Source organism: Cataglyphis hispanica, chromosome 14, assembly GCF_021464435.1.
Source record: "Cataglyphis hispanica isolate Lineage 1 chromosome 14, ULB_Chis1_1.0, whole genome shotgun sequence".
Taxonomy (NCBI): Eukaryota; Metazoa; Arthropoda; class Insecta; order Hymenoptera; family Formicidae; genus Cataglyphis; species Cataglyphis hispanica.
The window spans coordinates 2253741-2277387 of NC_065967.1; the positions used below are offsets into that span (position 1 = coordinate 2253741).

Below are 23647 nucleotides of genomic sequence, written 5' to 3' on the forward strand. Positions count from 1 at the left end.
TGTACGATTCCGTAATATTTATTTTCCACTCACGGCTAGTGACTCACTACCTGGCCGACCGCGCCACGGCGAGCAGGTAGACTTGCGCGAGTTATGTGCGATATCCGTATAATTGCTTCTCTCTCATCCTCGCGATCGTAAGTGCCACGCGTGTTTTAATCAATTTGCACGACGTGTGAGTGAGTGCAGCTGTGTGTGTGTGTGTGTGTGTGTGTGTGTGTGTGTGTGTGTCATTAGTAGTGCTTATTTTTTCAGTTTTCTCGAGGAAGGAATAACAAATATCTATAACGTATATATTTATCTCAGAATTATAAAGATTACACACTGCATTTATCAGTGAAGCTAGAGAGGAATAGAAAAATGTATAAAAATATTCAAAGATTCTCAAATCATATTTTTTTCTAATTAAAAAATTCGAAGTCAAAGAAAAGCATAGTATGATGGAAACCTACTAAAGAGTGATCATGAAGTGACGTCAAATGGAAAACGTGCTCGCGGGTTGTTATCCCGATCGTCGATCGACTTAACGATTAGCTTGGCATCGACGCGGGCTTTAGTCGGTCTACGATTCATCCTCTTTATTGGATTTATCAGCGACGGCGAGGATTAAAGACGCGTAGAAAGAAAGAGAGAGAGGGAGAGAGAGAGCGACGTCAGAATCGATAAACGTAAATTGTCACACGTGCTCGTCCGTGACCATTGGAATCGCTTTGTTGTTATTATATATATTCAAGGATAATGCGATGCAATTGCTTCGCGGATTTCTATATCGTAGTCATACATAGAATGCGCATATATACGGAACTCCTACGCATGCACGGATTGATTTGCGCGAATTAATTTTTAAGTGGCCCGTGTGTGTCAACGAAATTTATGTGCGATTAAATCCACCCACGTCCGCTCGGTCGACTCGATTCTAATATATTGTTTTTTTTTTTGCGAGTTGAAATAAACTAAAATTAAAAATATTGAAGCCTAGAATCGACTAGGTTTCGCGTAGCTTATGGTGAAACTTGTCCTGAAACAGAAACTTGGATACACTTGAATACGTTTCAAAATTGAGGCTTAACGTTAATAAACACTATTATATATATTTTTTTTCACGTAAAAGACGATTTCTCTAAAATGTCAGTAAAGTGAATGTCAGTCTTTTGTCTTTTGATGGTGACTCATTAATTGTATACCTAAAACAAAAATAACACGTTACATCATATGTATTACGAGTTAATTCGTATAGAAACATAGGAGTGCCTCTCTTGAAATGTTAATATTCGGGATATAACATCATAGTCGAAAGTCGATATTAATTCGAAATAATTTATACGCGTCAAAATAATTTGTACGAGCGATGATGATAGCGGTAAAAAATTTTCTAATTTTTCTTGCAGGAGCGGATAAACGAGATGCACAAGAAAATCTTTAACTTGATCTCAATAGAGAAGATTTTTATTTTATTATTCTGGAATGAACAGTACAGTGTCTAGGAACCATTGATTTTTTTTTGATGATTCCTCCTATGATGAAGTTAAACCAAATGCGGACTTTGATCATGCGACTAAATGAAGGACCGTAGAGTCCTTATTTTAAGCAGCACTCAAGAATCATCGATCTTCATATCTCGGATCTCACAATACTGATCAAGCCCACGTAAATTCGCACCTGGATGTTTAGTAAATAGGCGAACAAAGCGTATTATTGTGTCGCAATTCGCCAGACTTTCCACTCTACTGACCTTGTTTCGAGTAACGGGGACAATTCGCGAATTAGCGAATTGCGTATCCGTAATAATAGGCCCTTCGCTCGGGGAATATGTAATAGTGAATTACGATGTGTTAAGTGTAAAAAGCGCCGAAGAAGTGACAACCGACAGATCGATAACGCGGTAAAGCTTCCGCGATCGATATCTTCGAATAGAGGTGCAATGGTGCGTTGCACTTGCGGAGAATCGTCTTCTTCGACAGCGGTGATGATGTCAACAGTGATGGAACGATCTGTCTACATCTTACATCTGTACGATTACAAGTGCATTGAGCGCAATGTCAGGGCGGCCGTTCGCCTCCGGTAGCGATCGAGCGCGATTGACGAAGAAGCGCGATATTCGAGAAAAAAATTCAACGAAAAAATCGTCAACGATCTATTGTGATTCGCGTAAGTTTAAAGGTGAGTGCGTTATGCGTTATCCATGGGGTTCTTCGATCGCGTGCTTTACGCGGTTGCCAGACGGCTCGACGACTTTTGAATCGCGATCCAGATAAACTGTGAAAAGATTTTTGCGGATGTTAAGCCGATGATATTCATGGTTTTTTTTTTTTTCAATAATGGAATGGATTATAAAAAAAAAGAAATACTGATTTAATACATCTAATACTTATTTTTTGTGAGTATTATTAATACATATAAATATTTTATCTTTGTTAAAGTAATTAAAATATATAAAAAAAAGAACAGAATCTTTTATTGATAAACATTTCATAACTAACATATGTTGGATATATTTCATATCAAAGTTTTACTTGGAAAATATAAATTCTGCTTATAATTATAATTAATAAATTATCTTAAATATTATTATTTCTTATAATTTCTGATAGAAAAGTATGAGCACACAAGTGATAAGATTTACGATTTATGATATTTACGATTGCATAAATCCTGTCTCTTATAATGATTTATATTCAATCGTGGTGCACGAAGATATTTTATTGTTTTGCGATGAGATGTATTGGCAGGCGTGATGCATGTATGTGCTTTATTTCTGTTTTCTTATCATTCGTGATAATCTGCCAATACGTGCTCGGCAGAAATTGTTTCCTTGTCGCGATAATCAAAATAACTAATGTAGACGTTTTCATAAAGCTCGGTTTTTTGAGTTTCAGAGATTTTGTTTGTCAAATTTTCGAACATCTTGTACCTGAACGTTACCTTATCGGCGCTTTATGCGTCAAAAGTGAAAATACGAATTTAATTGATTTCAGATCAATGGCGCCCAATAGCTCGGCGCTGTTCACGCACGATTGTTCGACGTCCACGAGGGAGAGTCGATTGTGACGACATCACGAACGTTATCTCCGTATCAAATGCGTCTGACGTGTGCCGGAGTATTCATCTGAGTGTTTTATATCGATTGAAATACGCAAGTTTAATTCGCGAAACGGGGCAGAAGTGACGTTCGCTGTGCTGTGCCGTGAGTGGAACGCCAATAATTCGCGATGCTACCCAAGAAGGACAATCAGACAGAACCGTACGTTCTGGAAGACATGATATCGGATCTTCAGGCGAGGAGACACTCGTTGGATCACGAGGACGTTGTGCAGGACCCCACCGAGCTACTGAAGCAACGCGAGAGAGACCTCGTCTTGGCCGCTGAACTCGGCAAAGCTTTGCTCGAGAGGAATCAAGAGCTAACGAAGCAGGCCGAGGCCTTAGCTGAGGAATATTCCACCAAATTGGAAGTGAGTACAGAATATTGCGTAAAAATATTTTCCTTACTTAATTGTACGAGTATTTTCATCTAATTTAGTTCAGGAAAAAAGTAATATAATTTAGAACTGAATATAAACAATAGAATTATTATTCACGTCTTTTAATTGTTGGATATAATCAAATAAACGGTAAAAAATTAAAATATTGATTTAAAAGACACTAAAATAAAATCATTTATTTGCAAGTATCTAAAATTTACAAAATGCTGCAAACAAAGAGAAAGAAAAGTTAATGAAAACAATTTAGCGTTTTCACTTAAGTAATGAAATACATAAATATACGGATGATTTATCATTTGCAACAATAATTACGCTTACATAATATTTTGCTCGTTTATGTAATTTAATAAAAAATAATTAAACGCAGTCTCTTTCTATATCGCAGTAGTTTTAACGAGGTAAATTTTGCTTTCCTCATTTGCAACATCTTTGTAGAAGAAAACATAGGTAGGAAATAATTTTTTATGAGAAACATATAGCGCCAAGAGTCTGCTTTCGTATATACCTACATAATGCAATCCATATGTTGTGCACGATTGCATGTATGTACATATGCATAGCTACGCGTGCAATCGGTGCTCCACTTTCGCGAGCGTTAGCTCTGTCTTCCCTTCGATTTTATATCTTATGTTACACTGCCGCCCGTTTTATTACAAAACGATAAACAAAGGTGAAATGACTCACTCATGATATAAACACCGTTCGACTCTTCGAGAATCCACTTATCTTGATTAAAAACGCTGTTTTTCTGATAACTGCGCTTATTACTGCAACACATCTTATCTGATTGATAAAATTGATAATTGCATAAGGATAAATCATCTTTTTCTATTGAAATTAAAATATCTCTCGTTATTTAAGATAAAGATCTCTCGTTTTGTCCTTGTAGAATATTCCACTCGCACAATACAAAATTATAAAATGTGTCGCTATCAGTCTCGTTGCAAATGTCAATTATCATTCGATTTGTCATTGATCGCAATGACACATCAATTGTACTATTGTAAATTATGTTTATCAATTACTATTATGAAGTAACGATAGAGAAGTGCAGATAACACCTGAACAAAAATTCTTGGAGTTTTTTTTTTTTTAACTTTAACTGAAAATAGAAAAGCCTCACGATGGACAATCGTAAGACGAGAGACATTCTAACGCCAACCGGGCGGAAATTTTCACCTTCGTGTCTAACGGACACAGTCGCTTTCCAACATTACGCCGTTCGTTCTACGGAAAATTTGCTGCCAGCGATGTGTGCGAGCACGCAGCCCGTCGATTACGTAAATCGATAAGGCGGAACTCGAAAATCTACTTCCATCTGTCGTTCGAGAAACAGAAGGTATACACCCAATTAGGAGCCCGATAAAACACGATAAAAGAGAGAATTAAATAATTTTCAGAAACTAGTATAATAACTAATAATCATCCAAAGAAATGGTCCTTTATTCTAAATAAAAAAAAAATAAAATAAATAAATTTTTGAAAAAATACAAACCGCTTTCTTTATCATATTTTATGATTTCTTTTTCTAATCTACGTTTTAAATTAACGTAGCAACAATTGTCGAATGAAGAATATTTTCACCCCAAAGAATTATATCATAATATACTTTTTTAACTTTCTTCGTGCTGTATTAGTCATCGTTAAACTAGAATAAACTAAATTTCTCTCATCGTATAATTAGCTTTGTTTCAAACTTCTTTTTAATTATCTTAAACAATTCGTTTCCTTTTTTTTCTTCATGCCTTTCTGAGAGACGGCATTCGTGAGCCGTCCTGAAACGTCCAAGCGAGACGGTTAGGGTTACTCGCGTCCGCCTCCAAGACTATTCATTTACAATACTAAATATTGGTATTGTATTGCGTATGTGTTTCTTGCAATGGCAATTTTCTCCTCCGCAAGAAGCGAATCGAAAAGGAAAAGAAAAAGAAAAAATAACGAAAGTCATCAATAGAAAATTACGCGAACGTTTCTTCGCAAATATTGCAGAGATTGGCGCATGACTTTAAAATTCAAACGCACTTTTATTTTTTTCAATGCAACAATATGGTGCAGTCAAAATTGTAATTCATAGATACGGTTGAACTTGTCCATTGCAAGTACCATAAATTACGATTATTTTCGACAAGCGAGAGAACGCGATGTGCTCTACTGAATTCTTCACAGTCTGGAACAAGAAATTTCAAATCTACGCATTTATTTCTTTATCATTCTGCTGTTTTTCTCTATTATCATACTTTTCTCGTAAATTTTGTTAGCGTTAACGTTAAACGAAATAAGTGCACTTGTAACTATTAATATTGTTAATTGGGCTTTCCCTTTCTTTGTATAACTCAAACTGTATTCTCGCAAGATATAACAAAGTTAGTGCTAGCGTTTTATAAATAATTCAAACCGTTGGCGTAATTGAAGATTTTTCTAAGTTGAGTTCTAAAATAATAAATAACTTTTGCGCGGTTAGCGAGCTTCGAATTTTCTACATGGACAACACGATTCCTATCAGGACGACCAAGGAAAGCCACGAAAGCGTGGAAACAAGCCACTTAAGCAACAACGGCCTCAGAGACAATACCCGGCACTACGCTCTGTCTGCGTCTGCCTACTCATGTTCTCCTATCTTTCCGCGTTTTGCCTGTCGCTTTATTTTTGACCTCCGTATAGGAGGTCTATGCGTGTCCTTTAAATAGGATCTGAACAATTACCCGTTATCATATAGCAAGTGCCAAGGATTTAATAATGAGAAATGCAAAACAAATTAGAAGACATAAAAACATAACGTTTCTACTTCGATAACTAAATATAAAAAAAAAAAACAAAAACAATGTAATTAATATATTAATACATTAATAATAATTATAAATTATTATAAATAATATTAATTTTTAATATAAATTTTTATAGATAATATTAATATAATTATACATTGTATACATTATATACATTACATTTATACTTTGTGTATATATAATTAATATATATATATATATATATATATATATATATATATATATATATATATATATACAAAGAATGAATGAGAAAAACAAATTTATTAATAATAATTAATACATTAATACACAAGAATAAGAATATTAATATATAATGTGACTATCGGAGAAAAGGAAAAGAGATCGGGAATAATCTACAACATTGCCTCTACGATGCAGTTGTGCATTCAAGGAGATAGCAACTTTCTTCCAAATGACAGTATGTGACTTCCATTTTATTTCCGGATATAATTATTTTTCTTGCAGGCAGATCTCTTCAATTCACATAAAACATAAGCGTACAAAGCAAAGGAAATCCTAGAAATTTTGTCACTTCTCATCTTTTAAATCTCTAACATTATTATTCAAATGCTTGTTTCATTAACTTACAATATTATATTAATTTGGTTTTTTTTTTTATTTAGACTATCGCGAATATTATATTCAAGAAATAATTTTTTTGTTTCTCCTGACAATACGACTATTTAAATAAAATGAATATTTATTTTTTTCTTTCTTGTTTTCTGACAATACGACTATTTAAAATGTTATTCAATAATGGTGAGTAATGTCTATTGAGTCACCGCGCGAATTTATTATTCACGTGCACCTGCTTAACGTCACGTTATCTATGACGCTTGCCTATAGTAATGCGTCTACACGCGAGATCACCGTTTGCTGAAAGCGCGTGTGCTCGCGTTGCATGCGTAAAATATTAAGCATGAAGACGATAATTTTTTTCAGACGGATGTTTCCGGTTTTGTCTTTAATTAAAGAACTCGTCACGCTCGCATATGGAATAATCGCGGTTTCTTATACAATCGCACTGATCGAAAGCGTCGCGAATCGTCAAGACGATCATTTCCTCGTGCGACCGAATCTTGGTCATTCTGACTCGTCACTTGTTATCAGTTATGTCGAACGGTAAATCACGAGCGCGTATAATTAATGTGTTCCTCACGGAATGACTACAAACGTCAGTAGTGCAAAAATTTTCTTCCTGTAATTACTAATAAATACGAGTTATTCCAGATTTTTAATATGTTCTCATCCTTTATAGATGTGCGGTTGATTTAAGCAACTTTAATATGCGCGGAGACACGATATTATTATTACTATTTATTAATTATTAATCAATTATATTAATTTATATTAAATAAAAATTTAGTGATTAATCGTCGGATTTTCACTTAGCGAAAACATTAAATTCATTTGTACTCAATTCAATGGAAATTTTGAGAGTCGCGTATTATGCCACTTTCCGACTTACTTAATTTACGATCGCGTTAATTAACACTGGCTGACAGCTGGTGGATCGTTTGCGATCATCATCTACCATCGAGAAAATCTTCAAGATTCTCTCCTGCTTGTAAATTGAGCAATTTGTAAAGCGGACAAAAATGCGCGCTTTCGTCAAAGTTCCACTTTCATTCCGACGAGCGTGCTTTTGCGCGAGACAAGGAGAAATGGGTCGCGATCGCGAGTCGTAACAAAGCCGAATCAAGTCGCTGGATAATGCTCGCCGTTGTATAATTGGCCGCCTGAAAGCGGACTGTTCGGTTTAGCGCAGGTAGCTCTCGGTAACGATCCGTGCCGATCGATAAAAAGCGACTCTTGTACATGCGACTATGCACGAGCACGCAGAGGATGCGCTTCTTCACCGAGAAAGCCGAGATTCCACGCTCCGTACCTTCACATCATCAACCTGGCAATCACTCGGTTCACGATAAATATTCAGATCACCCATTAACCTTGAGATGTTCATGCTAATGTGTGTGCTAATTAAGCGTGAGATGCGTGAAAGTATCACAAAGTCGATATAGGCGTATCGCATATGTTGTTTGGAAAAGAGAGCCAAGATTAGAATATTGTATTCGTAATATTTTAAAACGTTAATTTATCACAATTTTTATTCCAAATACTTTATCTCAATTTTTTTATTTCTTAATGAATTGGAAAATTAGGTATTTTCTCATATCTCAATCTCTTAATTTTTCTTTGTTTTTACTTTCAAGACTCGTACAGCAATAATTCATAATGCACAGCATTTCATTTTTACATAATTCTGGATTAAAACAGTAATACATATATATATATATATATATATATATATATATATATGGCGAGAATAGCAAAATAAAATTATGCAGAGGAAGTATAATGTAGATAATTCCCCACCTGTAATTCATTGTTTCCAATGGACGGTGGCAGAATTTGTTATGCAATGAAAGAACACACAATGGTTCCGGCCAATGGTCTCAAGCGGAGAGAGAAACGGAATGTGATGTAAATGAAGTCACGTTCGGCCCGTCCTAGTCGCGTTCGCGACCTGTAGTTTTCTCAAGTATGCTATAATAAGTCAAACGTCGGCGCATCAGAGCGAAGGGAAGCGGTCGTTAGGATCACGATTAGACGATTATGGACCTTGCCTTTCATTTGAAATATTTAATGCGGCGAGGGAGAAACGTGACTTTTCTTTTATGACTTTTTTCTCGCCAGGAAAAGTCGCCTTTTTTAGAATCCACGCTTATACACGCACATATGAGCAGATTAATGTTCTCGAGTTGTTATCCAGGTGCGAGCATTTCCGTTTGGTGCCTTTCGTGCCTCGCACGAATGCTTACGAAAAGGAAATCCATTCGGTCATGAAGTTCGAAGATTTCTCTTTGTATCAGGAAATGATATCCTTCTATCTCTCTTTGTTTCTCTTTTTGCAATGCACGAGGATCAAGCGCAGCGATAGTAACAACGTATCATGATTTCAAACGTATGAAAGTTTTTCTACTTTGATCGCTCTATTTTTAATTTGATTGTTACATGGCAATTTATTCAAGAATTCAAACTGGAATAGAATTAATTAATTAATTTTGTCAGTTCGGAATTCGTGCTTAATTGAAAGTTGGAGGCAGGTGGAGGAATGAAACGTTATTATAACTTTTATGATTGAAATTTCATAAAATATATATTATTCTTTTGCTTTCCAATCATTGTCACCTAAATGTCGTACATTTTGTTCCTGAAAAATCCTGACCCAGTTCAGTTCTTCAGACCGAGTTCCAGGCCGTGACGCGATTCATATCGGTACGCAATAATAGTCCTCAACCACGCAGGGTTAATTGCAGAAGCAAACAAGAAGAGGTCGGCGTGTTGAAAGACGACGTGCGGGATCGGCACAAAGCGGGCCGGAAGGCCTCGAAAAAAAGTAGACCGTTAGCGGTCGGAACCCTCGAGGGGAACGTTCCACCCTCTTTGCCTTTCCTTGCGCTCTCGCGTTTGGTCTCGCGACAGCACAATAGTTGCGTTTACAAAGTTGCATCGTGATTGTTTTGTACGACGAGACCGCTTTTTTTTTCCACATTATTCGTGACGACACAATAGAGAAAATTTATTATACTTATATTGCTTTACTTTTCTTTCTTTTTTTCTAAAGTAGGTTTAGAAAGGCGGAATAATTTACGTCGCTCGCGATGTAATATTAATAAAAGAAATGATCAACCTGAAAAGAGATCTCTTTACTTCCCGTCTATGTAATTTATAAATAATTTTTTCTTTTCGATTCGAGACCAATAATTATATTTATATTTATATCAATATTTTCGAAATGCACGCGATGGTGGTATTTAAGATGTCGTGATCGTCTCTATTGACGATGGTTACTTGGGCGTTTAAACATCCAGCGAAAGATATTTTTTAAACGTTAGTAATCATCATGATTGTCACTTTGATTCATAGAAAGTTGAAATCTCGTGATAAAATCGCTAATTGCATTGCGATTGAAGATATCATCTTCCATTTAAATGTATTACGATAATCTATGATTTTTCGCACAGTTCCCAGGATTACAAAGGTTAAAAATTATCCTTGATTTTAATTAAGCGAGTAATTATTATTTCAAAAAATAGATATGCAATCGTTTAATCCGTAATCAAAAGTTAACACTTGGATATCGTTAAGTGACGGGTTAGAATAATTATTTTAGCCCTTCTCTCAGGCTAATTTCTCCTCATCGCTGCAAAACCGTAACGCTATATATAAATACCGTTATATACGACTCACATTTGATTGATTGTCATTTTTATATATCGACACAAGACACGATAAGGGCGGAATGTTGTGATATGCAACACGAGTGAGAATAATCGGAATAACGTAATGCGATAAATCTCAGCTGTAATTTATCGTCGCAAAAAATAGAGAGAGATAGAGTCGAAGAGAGAGAGAGAGAAAGAGCAAAGAGAAGCCAATTAGAGATCCGTGGCCGTTATAGTCGGAAACGTGCGAGTAATCCTTTCATTGTTCTCACGAATCTAATTGCACCTCGCGCCCTCGTGTGATACCGCACGCGGAATCGCGACGTGTCTCCGCTGGAATAACGGAATTCCTGTATACACGTGCTCTCACACTAGCTATTTATACCAGGTGTCTCACCGTCATCTTTCAATTACAGATACTAGAGAGATCACTAAGAAATGTACCAACATTTTAATGACGAAACATAATACGTTTCGTCATTAAAAACCACAAAGTTATTCAATACTGATTATATTAAAGAGACAAAGAAAAAGAGAAAAAGAGTTGATAGAAAGCTTCATTAAATACATCTTTCATAAATATAAAAAATTATTATTTTTCTACAAATAAAAAAGAAAAAATTGTGTGTGTATCTAATATATCAATGTATATCTTAATTTACAGTTTTTTTCTTATAAAAATAAATGGAGACATTATCTTAATAAAAATATATATCATTTAAGGCTAAATTATAATATACTTATAAAATATAATTATAAAATAATTATTGAAGTATTTTATATATTGATTTATCAAAAAATACCATTTTTTTAAAAATTATTATATTTTTATACAATGCTTATATACAAGCTTATATACACACCGATATTGCATTACAGTTCGATATATGATCCTCCATGCCTTTCGTTCTCTGTGTAACGCGGCTTATCACATAAAATAGTGACAATATGTGAGGAATATAACGGAGGAAACCAGGGCATTTTTTCTTCTTACTTTTTTCATTGTTTATATGACTCGACTGGCCTGATTCTTCTGCAATTTCTTATTCTTAAGTAATGTTATTCGCGTATGGACGCAATGAGAACTTGCGCGCACGGAAAGTAAGTCGCGCGAGAAAAATGCACGCACCAACAATGCACGATTCGCATATTATTTCGAGTATATCGTCAGTAGTATTTCGTTATTGCGTTTGAATATACATATTTCATTAACGTAAATCATAATTTAAGTAAATATTAGTCCGAGAGAGAATCCAGTTTCTTGTTTTCACTCGTGACCTCGAGAAACGTGAGCGTTGCGGCAATCAAGATATATCGAGTGTCATGTTATATCTTCCTTTAAGTGATATTCGATATCAACAATGTCGAAAATAAAATCATCGATAAATAAAAATTAGTTCATAAAATAAAATACCGTAGAATTTTAATAGCTATTGCATTCCTAATCGACAATCTCGACGATATATATAACAACCTATTTATTAACCCATTTATTTAAACTGGATTTTTCTCGCAAAAAAATTTCGCTATCGCGAATAAAATTCTCTTCTATTTCTTGCTGTCAAAATTGTCATCTGTTCCGATCTGTATCCAATTTGATAAAATGATGAAATAACAAAAGCGCGATCTACACTCCTGGAAAAACTGTTTGGAAAATGCTTCTTAATTTTTAACAAAATATTATATTTATTTTCAAAAAGGAAAATTCAATCTTTTTACTCAACATACTAGAATTATTTTATTCGATATCAAGTCTCTCTCTCTCTCTCTCTCTTCCTCTCTCTTTTCTGAGTTTGAATTTTTATCTATTGTCTTTGCGATATTTGAAAATTTCCCATTATCGAACATATGTTAGTGTGACTTATTTGAATTGACTTGATAAGATAAGATATTTATCATTGAGCATACAAAGTTCTTAAGACAAGAGGTTCGCAAAAAGAACGGCGCAACCTTGAAAGACTTATGAAAGTGCTAACGACGTGAATTTTATTGGTCAACGTGGCGATTTAATTATGTGAGTCACGCGTGTTTTGTAAACTTCTAGTAAATAAATAAATGATCACATTTACTGTTATTTACCATTGTAAGAGGAGTGATCATATTAATAATGAATAGTGTACATCCTTGCGTAATTTCTTTAATCATAATATCTCCTTTCACATCGGCTATTTAATAATAATCTGTCGTATTTTATCTATATAATTTTAATTCGTGTTAGCTCATCTTGCCATATGACTCGTCAGAATTATTTATTGTACCAGTGTTAATTGACTATATTTAACTTTTAATATATTTTACGATTCTTTTTATGATAAGACAAACGGTAAAAATTTACATAACAGAGTAATTATCTTTTTTTACTTTAATTCATTTTTAATTTTATATGTGAAAATTCAACAGAAATGTTTATTATAATATTAATGATTAACGGTATCTAAATTAATAATATATATTTATTCTGAGATAAAACTGATTATATTATAATTGAATAGGGATATTTATAAGGAACGGTAGATCATGCAAGCTTTACAGTCGATTAACGTCGATTAACTGTAAATCAACTGCATTCTCTTTTTCTATATATCGCGGTTACGTTATGATTTAGAAATGGAAGGGACAGGGAAGTATTAAACAAAATCTGTTAATTGAATTTTCAACTCAAACATTTATAATTATTATATCGCCAATTATGTAATTACCGAAAATTGCCGACTCACGGGATATAGCTGAATAATTGCCATTATGTATTGCTTGCTATCTTTTTTTTCTTACGTCATGGAATCATTAATTATTTTGATGCTACCCCTGTCATTTGCAGCTATCGTAATTATCACGTATCATCAAATTGCGTCTTAATTAAATGCCCGTGCAAACGAGCTGCGATGACGATTGCGACTTGCATTTCAGTGTCTGATCATTGCGACTCGCTTTTTTAACTTCCTCGGCCGAATAGGGCGTACCTTCATTATTAACGAGAGTAACAACTGCTATCTAATTTTTGTCACTCATTAGTAAAATTGCGCAAGCAAGTCCGGTATAAATGAAATTTATTACGGTTCGATAAACATTAAATAATATGACGTAAAATTTTCTGGTCCAATTATTTTCAGCCGAGCGTATTGCGCACGAGAATTACTTTTATATTTATATAAATTAATTTGTACAGTTCTTTTTTCTTATATTTGTATAAATTAATCTGTATATTCAATTTTGCAAAATGCTATAAAAATTAATGTGTGACATTATTACTTTGAAAAAATGTATTAGCATACATTATACGAATGTCTTTTATCTTTTAAGAAGAACAATCTGTTATTTAATAAGAAAATAATTAATAATAATTAATTAATGAAATATCTAAAAATAGTAAAAAATGAGATTAAATAATGAATAAAATGTCTGTAAATTTTCTTTGCTGTAAAATATAATTCAAGAGCGTACCTCATAATAGTAATTTTTTCGTACAGAGTTGCCGACCCCGACTTTTCTCCCACACATGCGATAATAGGATCGATTAGCGAGACGCACCGATTTAATTAACTCTCTTCTTCAGATCATGCTTCGTTGCGGCCGACAAACGCGCCGAGTGAGAAATTATGCAACGTTTAACTACATGCAATTGTCCTGATTATCTTCGCTCTCGTTCGCGTATGAATTCATCCGCGATTTTACGCTGTTGTTGATCAACAATCGCAATCGATTAAAGAGAGAGAGTGAAAGAGAGAGAGAGAGAGAGAAATCGGATTTGAAGAAATTAAAATGTATAAAGTTTTAAGAAATACGATTTTAAATAGAAATTTTAAAATAAAAGTTTTAGAATTGATTACCAAAATTAAGAAATTGAACGGTTTTCGTAAGGGCCTCGTTAAAGAATTTATGCATATTATTCCACATCTGGGAAATTTATAAGATATTGCATTTATTCTGATAATGGATTATCTGAATTAAAAAAATTTTTTTTAACGGTAAGGAATCTATTTCATTGTTTCTATTGGTTTTTGTTAAAAGTCTATTCATTGTACAATCCAGATGAACCCGATTGCGCTATCTTATATCTCGACCGAACTCGTCACAGGCCATTGCCTCGCGATTACAGATCTCCTTACATTTGCCTTCCTTGTTGCCCCTTTCAATTCCGCGCACTTGGCATTATCGTTTTCTTCGAGGGAAAGTGAACAAGATGCAATACAATAATGCCTGCTTCTGACCGGCCACACTGCCATAATGGTAATTAATTGCGGGATTTCTTCCCACGATCGCGATAATCATCTCGTTTGAAATACTGCAAAATTTTTATAAAAAGTTTTATTTTGCAATATGTTAAGAAAAATACTAGTTATTAGCATCTTCAACTAGGAATTGTGAGAGAGATAAATAGATTCGTGATAAAAAGATAATAAATTAAAAATGATCACGGTTATATTTCAAATTTAAAAAAAAAATATATACCATTGGCATATCTGGCATATTTAAGATTTTTTTAGTTTCATTTACATCTAGGCCGTTTCTCATTTCTCAGACATATGTTTCACTTTCTTTTAAACGGGATAGTGGTCTGACAGTGCAGAAAACGATGAGGAATGTCCATTGAAACAGACGTTGGCATTTATGATACAGGGGTCTCACTCATCTTACCGTATAACTGAATTAGATGCGGTCCGGGGATCGGCACGTTTTGCAATAAAAACGAAATATCCATTTCATCGCGATCGCAACTTTACGACAGCAAACGAAAGTGTTAAAATACTCGAGACTGCGAAATTCAACGGTGTCTTCAATTCTTTAATTTTCTAATTCTCAGTGTTTCATTCTGTTTGAAAAGACCAGATCAATTTTTACATATCTTACATGGCGAGATTTTTCAAAAAAAGTTTTACACTAATATGCTGAAAAAATTGCATTGATATGCTAAGAATTATAGAAATTATATGAAAAAGATGTTAAATATATGTTGTATGTAATTAATAAAATAAAAAATTTAACAAGTAAAATAAAAAATCATACAAAAAAATATATCAAAATAATTTTAAGATTATTGGAAAGGTGATATCTTGATTATACTTATGCACGAAAGGTACGAAAAATGATTTGTAACAGGATGACCGACAAAATCGAAGACAGTAATGCATTCGTGCCAGTCGCGAGTTTCGCGGCTCCTTTCGATGTTATACGGACAACTTACAGCGGCTGAATTTTTATTTCGCGAAATGTCGTCATTCCTATCATCGACGCTGACGCCGCGTTCGACGTGTCGCAAGAGTAGGACGAGCGGAGGTTCGGAAATTAGACAGGAGTCGTGAGTCACGACTTTAGAAAGGATCGTCCAATAACAACGGAATTACCGCTGGTAAAATACGCAACCGTATGCAATTATATATCCTCGTTCGCGTGCGGCATGCTGTATTTTGCAAATTGCAGATCGGTCCGTCGATCCGAGTGACGCCGTCCGTCGACGACGGTCACGGATCTCTGACTCATTGCATCGGCAATAAATATTATTAGATAGTAATATGTTCGATAAGCGAGTAGCGCTTCCACGTTTAGGCTTAAGCGGACAAGGACACGCTTTGTAAGTTCGCCGTCTTTATTTTCTAATTTTTCTTTCCTTTCCTTAAAATTTATTAAGACTTTCGGGTTAATTTTGGCGCTCTACATATACTGTGTTCCAAGATAACTGAACATAAAATAACAGAATTTTTCTCTAACATGGTTTAAATAAATGCTAAACAGTCTTCCAAATATCTTCTTTTTAATAATTCGTGCCGCTATTCGCGACTTCTCTTTGTCAAGCGTCAGAGCCTCGTTGCATAAATCATGAGCGACAACGAAGGAAGTAACGTTCGGAGACCGTAAAAATCCGTCTCAAGTGTGATCCATCGCATTCGAGAGACTTCAACCTCGCGTGTTTTTGCACGAGCACCGGTATTTCTGGCTGGCGGCGTATTTATGCTACACGACGACATATGGGCGCACAACCACAACTAGAGCGGCGTCGTTGCTTGGAGAACGGAAGATTCATGACTCATACAGCTGATTGCGAGTTGCGGGGTGCAGCTTCCTTGTGTGCGCGCGCGTTTGCGGTAGTCGCTATGCTAAGCCAATTAAACCCATCTGACCCAGTTGGACTCTGTAACACAGCTTAATTTTATCGTGAAAAAAAATATAAAATTTTCTCGTACAATTTTGTTTTATATTAAACATATATAATTAAACGTGTGTGTATAAAGTTCAATTTATTTTTAATGTTTTATCAAAGAAAGAGAAGCTTCTTCTTTTAATAAAAAAAGAGGCTCCCTGTTTGTCTTCTTTTCAGGCAAAATCCTCTTATAAAGCCAATTAAGATAATTGTATAGAGAATAAATCAAATATGGGGCGTAATTTTTTACAGCAAACATTAGCTAACTGGAAATTTAAAACCACTCGCAAATAATTATTTGATTGATACAAATTTTACGATGTAAAAATTTCTCGAAGATTTTCTTGTTCTCTTCTCTCTCGAAATAACTTACCTTTTGCTTGTTGGCCTTTCTCGCAGACTTAGGGATCGGTGAACTGTAAACCTGCGGGTATGTTGACGATCGGTCGATGAGTAACTATGGGAAACCAAGGCCATGTCTTCTAGCTCGATAAACCGACATCAAGCCATTCGACCTCTCGTATACATATACACAAGCATATCACATCCATACATAATAATAATAATCTTTATTGAAGCAATTTTTGTCAAGAAAAAATATAGTAATGAGACAAAATATTACAAGTGGAACAGCAGCCAGCAGACTGATATGATGCTCAAGCCGAACATAAACATATATAAAAATAGTAAACAAAGTATGAAAGAGTGTGTATATGATATATGAGATGTAATGAGACTGATATATAATATGTGTGTATATATACAAACGGATACGAAGCACGTAGTAAACAAAGTGCGACATATATATTTTACATATTTTGTATGAACATAACGATAAAGACGTTTGATGACTGACAGTGATCTGGCAATCTTTTATTTTTGTTAATAACAAGACAATAAGGCATTTAAAAGATCCTTCTTTTAATATGTCTTATTATTCAGAATAAGCAGATGATAGATTTTAATATTATCAATGTAATTTTATAAGCTCATTGGAATATTAATATGAAAATATTTAAAGCACATCTATTTATATATTTTTGAAATACTAATTAAATCGTTAAATGTTTGCACGCAAAAATATATATATTGACTAATTCTTTTCCATGATATATAAACGAAAATTAGTCAATCTTCATTATCATATATGCATATCATTATGCCCGTAAGCAAATAAGATTGCGCGAACATAGCTTTTGGTATCGCAAGTAATTAACAAAATTGCCTCATTTAGTAAATGGAGTTAATTAACGTTAATGCATTTTATTTAGAATTTACCCGTGCTTTGCGATTGTTGCGTCTTATTACCGGCGGCAGAGTTTGTTATCAGGCATCAAGTTGAGAAACTCCATATGTGGGAACAAAGCAGCTTGCGATGTGGTCGGCTCTTATACCGTGTGTATCCGCGACGAAACCAGTTCTCGTGTCCTTTTGTTACGCATAAAAGCATCGTGTTTGCACCTTTGTCGGTCAAAGATCTTGCCAGGCGATCTTACGTCCGAATATAAAAATTTTACTCTTCCTTAGCACTTTTCTCCTTCTTTTTTTGCTTTAATTTTGCGATAATTAGAAGAGAAATGACCAAATTTTCTCTTCTTCCATCTCTTAGAAAACATTTGATTTTTAAAAGAAAAGAAAAGTGAGATAGTTGGCTAAGCGGTCAAATTGTGTCTAATTGTGTGTTAATAAATTTACGAGCTCCTTTCACTAGTTCGTTCTGCGTACTATCTTGATTTCATATACATTAATATAAACGTCGTGAATTTATGTACACTGACTTATACGCTGAGTTTCTTTTTTTCTCTGAGCTTATCGAATGACGTCTGCGCGCTGTAAGACCAATTTTGTGAAAGGTATAATCAGCAAGTTTTTGTGCCGTAATCCTTTCGAATTGTGCGTCTGTGTGTTTAAATGCTTCTTTCAAAACAGAGATCACTTACATTTTATTGTCTCTAAAATTTGCGTCAACATTTTTGAATCGACATTTAATCGAGATTGCTAATAAAAAAGAAATATTAAATTTGCATTTTTCTAATGGTTTAAAAAATTATTTTTGCATAGAGTTTAGAGCAAGAAAGGCATCTATTGCGAAGGAAACTCGAGGAAGCTAGAGATGACAGCGAAGCAAGAGCCTTAGAGCTTCAGGGCGACGTGCAAGCCCTCAGAAACCAGTTGGAGGAGCAAAATGAGAGGGCAAGGAGGGCGGAACGCGATCAAGCCGCTCTCGTTGCGGAATTGACGGCGCAAAACACAAGACTGGCCGATCAGCTGAGAGAGGCTGCCAGACAGGAAGAGCAATTGCTTGCCGAGATGAAAGTCCTGAGGGAAAAATGCGCTCTCAGGAGTACGACCCTGCAGGATCACGTCAGCAGCTTGGAGATTCTCAGGGACGAGGTGAATATAAATTTCTGGTCTTGACCCAAGGCATAATTACATATAATTAATCCTATTTTGCATATAAAGGATTTATATAATCATCTTTTTTTCGATTCGTTAATGTTACAAGTTCTTAGAATTTCCTTTTTCCTAATCGATCCAGGAGGAACGGAAGTCATCATTATTAATCATTATCTATCAGAAACCGAACGCAATTCTCAGGCGGGACTTGCTGAATAATTCACAGTATTCTTTTCATAAAAAGGAAGCCAGTAATTGTTGCGCTCATGTTCGCACGTGAATTTACGCATACAATCTGTGAGAAAATGTTATTGAATAAAAGTAAACGTGACCTTCGATCGATCGATTCGATTAACCTCGTCCTCCCTTCTCATTTTACGATAGCAACCGGATATCGAGTTTCAGGAATCATTCATGAAGCGTATATAAAATTTGCATATTTGTCCTACGTATATATATATATATATATATATATATATATATATATATATATATATAAACTAATATAATCTTTAAATAAAATGCATTTCAAATCATTTACTATATATATGCTAAATTATATTCTTTATATCTTAAATTATATCATACTTTTCTAAATTTTTTAAGCAATTCCGGGAATAAAAAATTCCTAATCTAAAATTAAACAAAGACTCAAAATAATAATTAAATTGCAATATAAAAAACTATTAGTATATTGCGTCACACATTCTTACCTGCGTCATTTCAGGTACAACTAGTATCGGCACAAAGAACCGAGCTAGAAAGGCGATCCTTGGAACTGCGAGAGGAGAGGGCCAGGGCGGTCGCAGCTCTCGAGGAAGCCGAGGAGAGAGCCGCGGCCTTGGAACGGCTCAGCCACGAGGCGGAACACCGTGCGAGAGTGGCCGAGCAAGAGAGGTGAGACCCAGAATTCACAATCTGTATGCAACTACAATATTATGATTCAGTTAACGATCGCACGGATAACGCTCGATTGGCGTTAGATTTTGTCGATTTTCACGAGAATTCCCAAGAATTGATCACGTGACCGTCGTTTTTCAATCGAGTAAAAGCAACATACCAAGCAGACAGTGCATTCGTTGTATCTATATTGACTTATATTATATTTGTTATTATTTTTTTGATATCTATTTTGTACTTACTTGATCGCACTTTTGAAGTATTATTAATAATCGTTAAAATACTCTCTTAATAATCGTAGAATCTAAAGGTATTTTGAACAACGTTTTCAAAATTCTCCTTGTAATGTATCATATATAATTTTACAATACATGCTATTACCTTTAGGGACGAATTGTCATCGGCATTGGCAGCCATCGAGGCAGAAAGAAGGGTCCGCTCCGGTTCGATACAAAAGCCACCGCGATCTCTACAGGCAGAGATGGAATGTGAAGAGACTGGCAGCTCGTTGGAAGAACAGGAAGACGGAAGTTTGAAGACGGAAATGGCGAGGGCGACAAAGAGGCTGAGGGAGTTGTGTGCTCATTTAAGACGAGGTGAAGACGATTCGGGTCTGCAGAGCGACTGCGACGAATCTATGCTGGTGATCAATCTCAACAACTCCGAGCCAGAAGTGAACACCGAAGGACGAGAAGCTCACTCTTCGCCGGTGAGTGATTTTTTCTGCGTAATTTTACCTTTTATTATAAAAATATAACATTAAATACAGATTTATTCAAGCAAGCATTTAATTAAAAAATTCGAACCATTCTCTTTTCTAGACGAATTGTCCAGGCGCGCTGCTGGAGCTGGTCGAGGAGGTTTATAATCTTGCGTTGTCGGGCAGAGGGGCACCTGGTGAACTTGGATTGGCGGTGGAGCTGCACAGGGTACGGGAGGAATTAGAGCATTCACGGGAGCAGTGCAGGATACAGGAGGAAGAGCTGAAACGACGCGGTGATACGATTCTGGAACTGACGAGCAAACTTAGCGTTTGCGAGGCGGAGCTGCGCGGAGTCAAGGAGGAACGCGACCGAGCCAGGTGCGATATCGAGCACTCTGAATTGACAAAAGACGAGATTGTGGCAAAGGCTTACAAGGTGCGGGATCAGGCAGTAGCCAGGCAAAACAGGGTGGAAGTGGAACTGGCCAGAACACGAATAGACATCCTGCAGGCGGACAGTCAGCTGAAGGAGGCGATCAAGCAGAAAGTCGAACTGAGTCAGCAACTGGAACAATGGCAGATGGATATGCAAGCGCTCCTGGACGAACATGTGCGAAGCAAACTGACTCCGACTTCGCAAATCGTCGCCACGAGAAACGGCGAGAACTCGGATATGTCGGCTCCGGCCAGGAAGAAGAGGAGCACCGGCCCGGCGAAGAAGATGTTCGGTCTGTTTTGACGAAAGTGACGTAATCGCGATAGCTTCCTTGCATTGAACTAAAGCGATCGCGATTAATGTAAACTGTAACTTTTGGTTCCTGCACAGTTATAGAAAAAGACATAAAATGGAGAGAGAAAAGATAGTGCGAATTTAGGAATATTTACTATTTTAAATACGATTAAATATGAACACTCAGCTCAATTATGACGAAGAGAGGAAGAATATTTCAGATTATCTTCTACCATTCTTCGAAAGTCATTCTAAATGACTTTATTCTCATGGCTCTCGCGTTACATGGACAGAAGTCGAATCTGGATTAATCCTAAACTGGCGATACTGCAATTAAAAAGACTAAGATTAATGGCTCTCGAATTAGATGCATATGGACTTAAGGGATTTGCCCTGAGATAAAACATTGGAATATGTAGGTGCATGACATTTATGTTACAAATGTTTATATACTCATGATGAAACATCTCTGGGAGTCTATTATATCGATGCTGATGCCCGCGTGTCGACACCGATTACAAATCGAAATTTAAGTGACGCATAACATTCCACTTTCTCTAGTCGATTTTTCAACCAGGGAAAGTCATGAATCGCGATTCTTCTCGAATCGTTCTCGCACGAAATTATTGCGAATGTATTTTTCATCTTCAACTTGAGATTAGTCGCGGTTTTTACGTGAAATTTTTTATCAAGCAGCTCGATCGATGTAATTCATCATAAACTGTTATTACTGATCATTTAAATTCGTCGACTGTTGATGCAAAAAATACTAATGGCATAACATTTTACATTATGCTGCTATGTGGAAGCAAGATACATAACTCTATTTTATAAAAAAATAGAAGATTCTTGTCAATGTTTTCTCTTCAAGGAATTGAAATTTATATATAAAATTAATTTAAAAAATATTAACTAATTAAAATATTAATAAATTACTTTTCTTCAAAAAGTAATTATATATATATGTTTTTAATTCTGAAACTTTATTTTTGCAAATATTTTTCTAATTTTTTAATTTCGTCTTTATCGTATTTTATTTTTATTCCTAAAGATTCGAGCGATCATAGCTTATGATCGAGCTTTACTAAAGATAATATTGATTGGTCACGACTCTTACTTCAGACAGAAAAAAAAATTAACTATCGAAAGGTGACGAAAGAGTGTAAAGGATTAATGTATCCCGGCTAGTCTCGAACGGTTTCGGTGATTAGGGTCGAAGCGCAGCCGCTTTTTCTCTCGCACGAGAACGCGTCGCGTAATTCTCATCATCGTGGAACGAACCATTCTCCACAGCAAAAACGATCTTTGCGGAACTATTCCTTTTCGAAATAACATAAATCAACTGATCGGATGACGAAGCGCGAACGAAGTCACTCGAGTTATTTGTATTCCGCTTCTTCCGTGATATAAAGAGATATCGAAATACTATTAATACGAAACATTGTGATATGCTATGTGGCTTATATTAGAATCGAAAGAGAATCCTTTCCAAAAATATTGTGCATCATTGTTACTTCATTATGCAAATACGTTATCATGTTTTTGAAGCAATGCTCGTGTTAAAAAAAAAAAATTAAAATATTTTAAATTCTATCAATAGATTAAATTGCGAATATTAATAACAATGCAAAAGAATTATAAGACTTCGAAATGATAAATTGGTATATCTATTACGCATATGAAAGTGATTCTGCACATATTTGGATGACTGATTGAATTATCACGATGACAACGAATAATCGCTATCCGTCCATCGTTCCGTCCAACGGGACCAATGAATTATTCGCGATACATCGAAAAAAAAAATTGAGAAAAAGGATTTAGAGATAAAAGTCGATCGAACCATCCGTGATCTCTGATATTTTAACATAACGATAGTGCAATATCACTGGAAGGTTTTTACGATATTAAACAATGACTGTGTGTGTGTGTGTGTGCGAGTGTGCAACGATGCTCCTTAAGGATCCTATACTTCATACTTTAAACTCTAGCAAATGATCGACTTTAAGGCCACAACAATGATGCGATACGCGTTTTACAGCACGTGAGATTTTTCACGTGTAAGCATTGTATAAACACGCGTACATGGCATCGCAAATGTAGAATCGTTTGTACATTAGTTCTTTTTCCCCGAATGTGAGCATATACACACCGTCGAAACTGTATAATAATTGTACAATTTTCGATCTGATCAATTGTGGTGACGATATTTATTTAATAAAATCTGTTTTGCGAACATCTCTCTTTTGTGTTCCTATCAACTTTCCTTCCATCTCTTCGC

The 23647-nt window shown here is 35.3% G+C and overlaps 1 protein-coding gene across 1 annotated transcript; it reads left to right on the plus strand.

Moving 5' to 3' along the window:
* Window positions 1–1399: 1399 nt before the first annotated feature.
* LOC126854539 (bicaudal D-related protein homolog) lies at window positions 1400–23602 on the plus strand. Its single transcript, XM_050601401.1, has 6 exons — window positions 1400–2160; window positions 2976–3452; window positions 18698–19030; window positions 19761–19930; window positions 20321–20642; window positions 20755–23602. The coding sequence occupies exons 2-6, from the start codon at window positions 3210–3212 to the stop codon at window positions 21373–21375; spliced, it is 1689 nt and encodes a 562-aa protein (XP_050457358.1). The 5' UTR covers window positions 1400–2160; window positions 2976–3209; the 3' UTR covers window positions 21376–23602.
* The last annotated feature ends 45 nt before the right edge of the window (window positions 23603–23647 follow it).

Excerpts from the sequence above, each read along its gene's own strand:
- LOC126854539 (XM_050601401.1), top strand. The coding sequence starts at position 3,210 with ATGCTACCCAAGAAGGACAATCAGACAGAACCGTACGTTCTGGAAGAC. Across the intron at positions 3,453-18,697 it reads AATATTCCACCAAATTGGAA|AGTTTAGAGCAAGAAAGGCA; the intron begins GTGAGTACAGAA and ends ATTTTTGCATAG. Across the intron at positions 20,643-20,754 it reads GAGAAGCTCACTCTTCGCCG|ACGAATTGTCCAGGCGCGCT; the intron begins GTGAGTGATTTT and ends TCTCTTTTCTAG.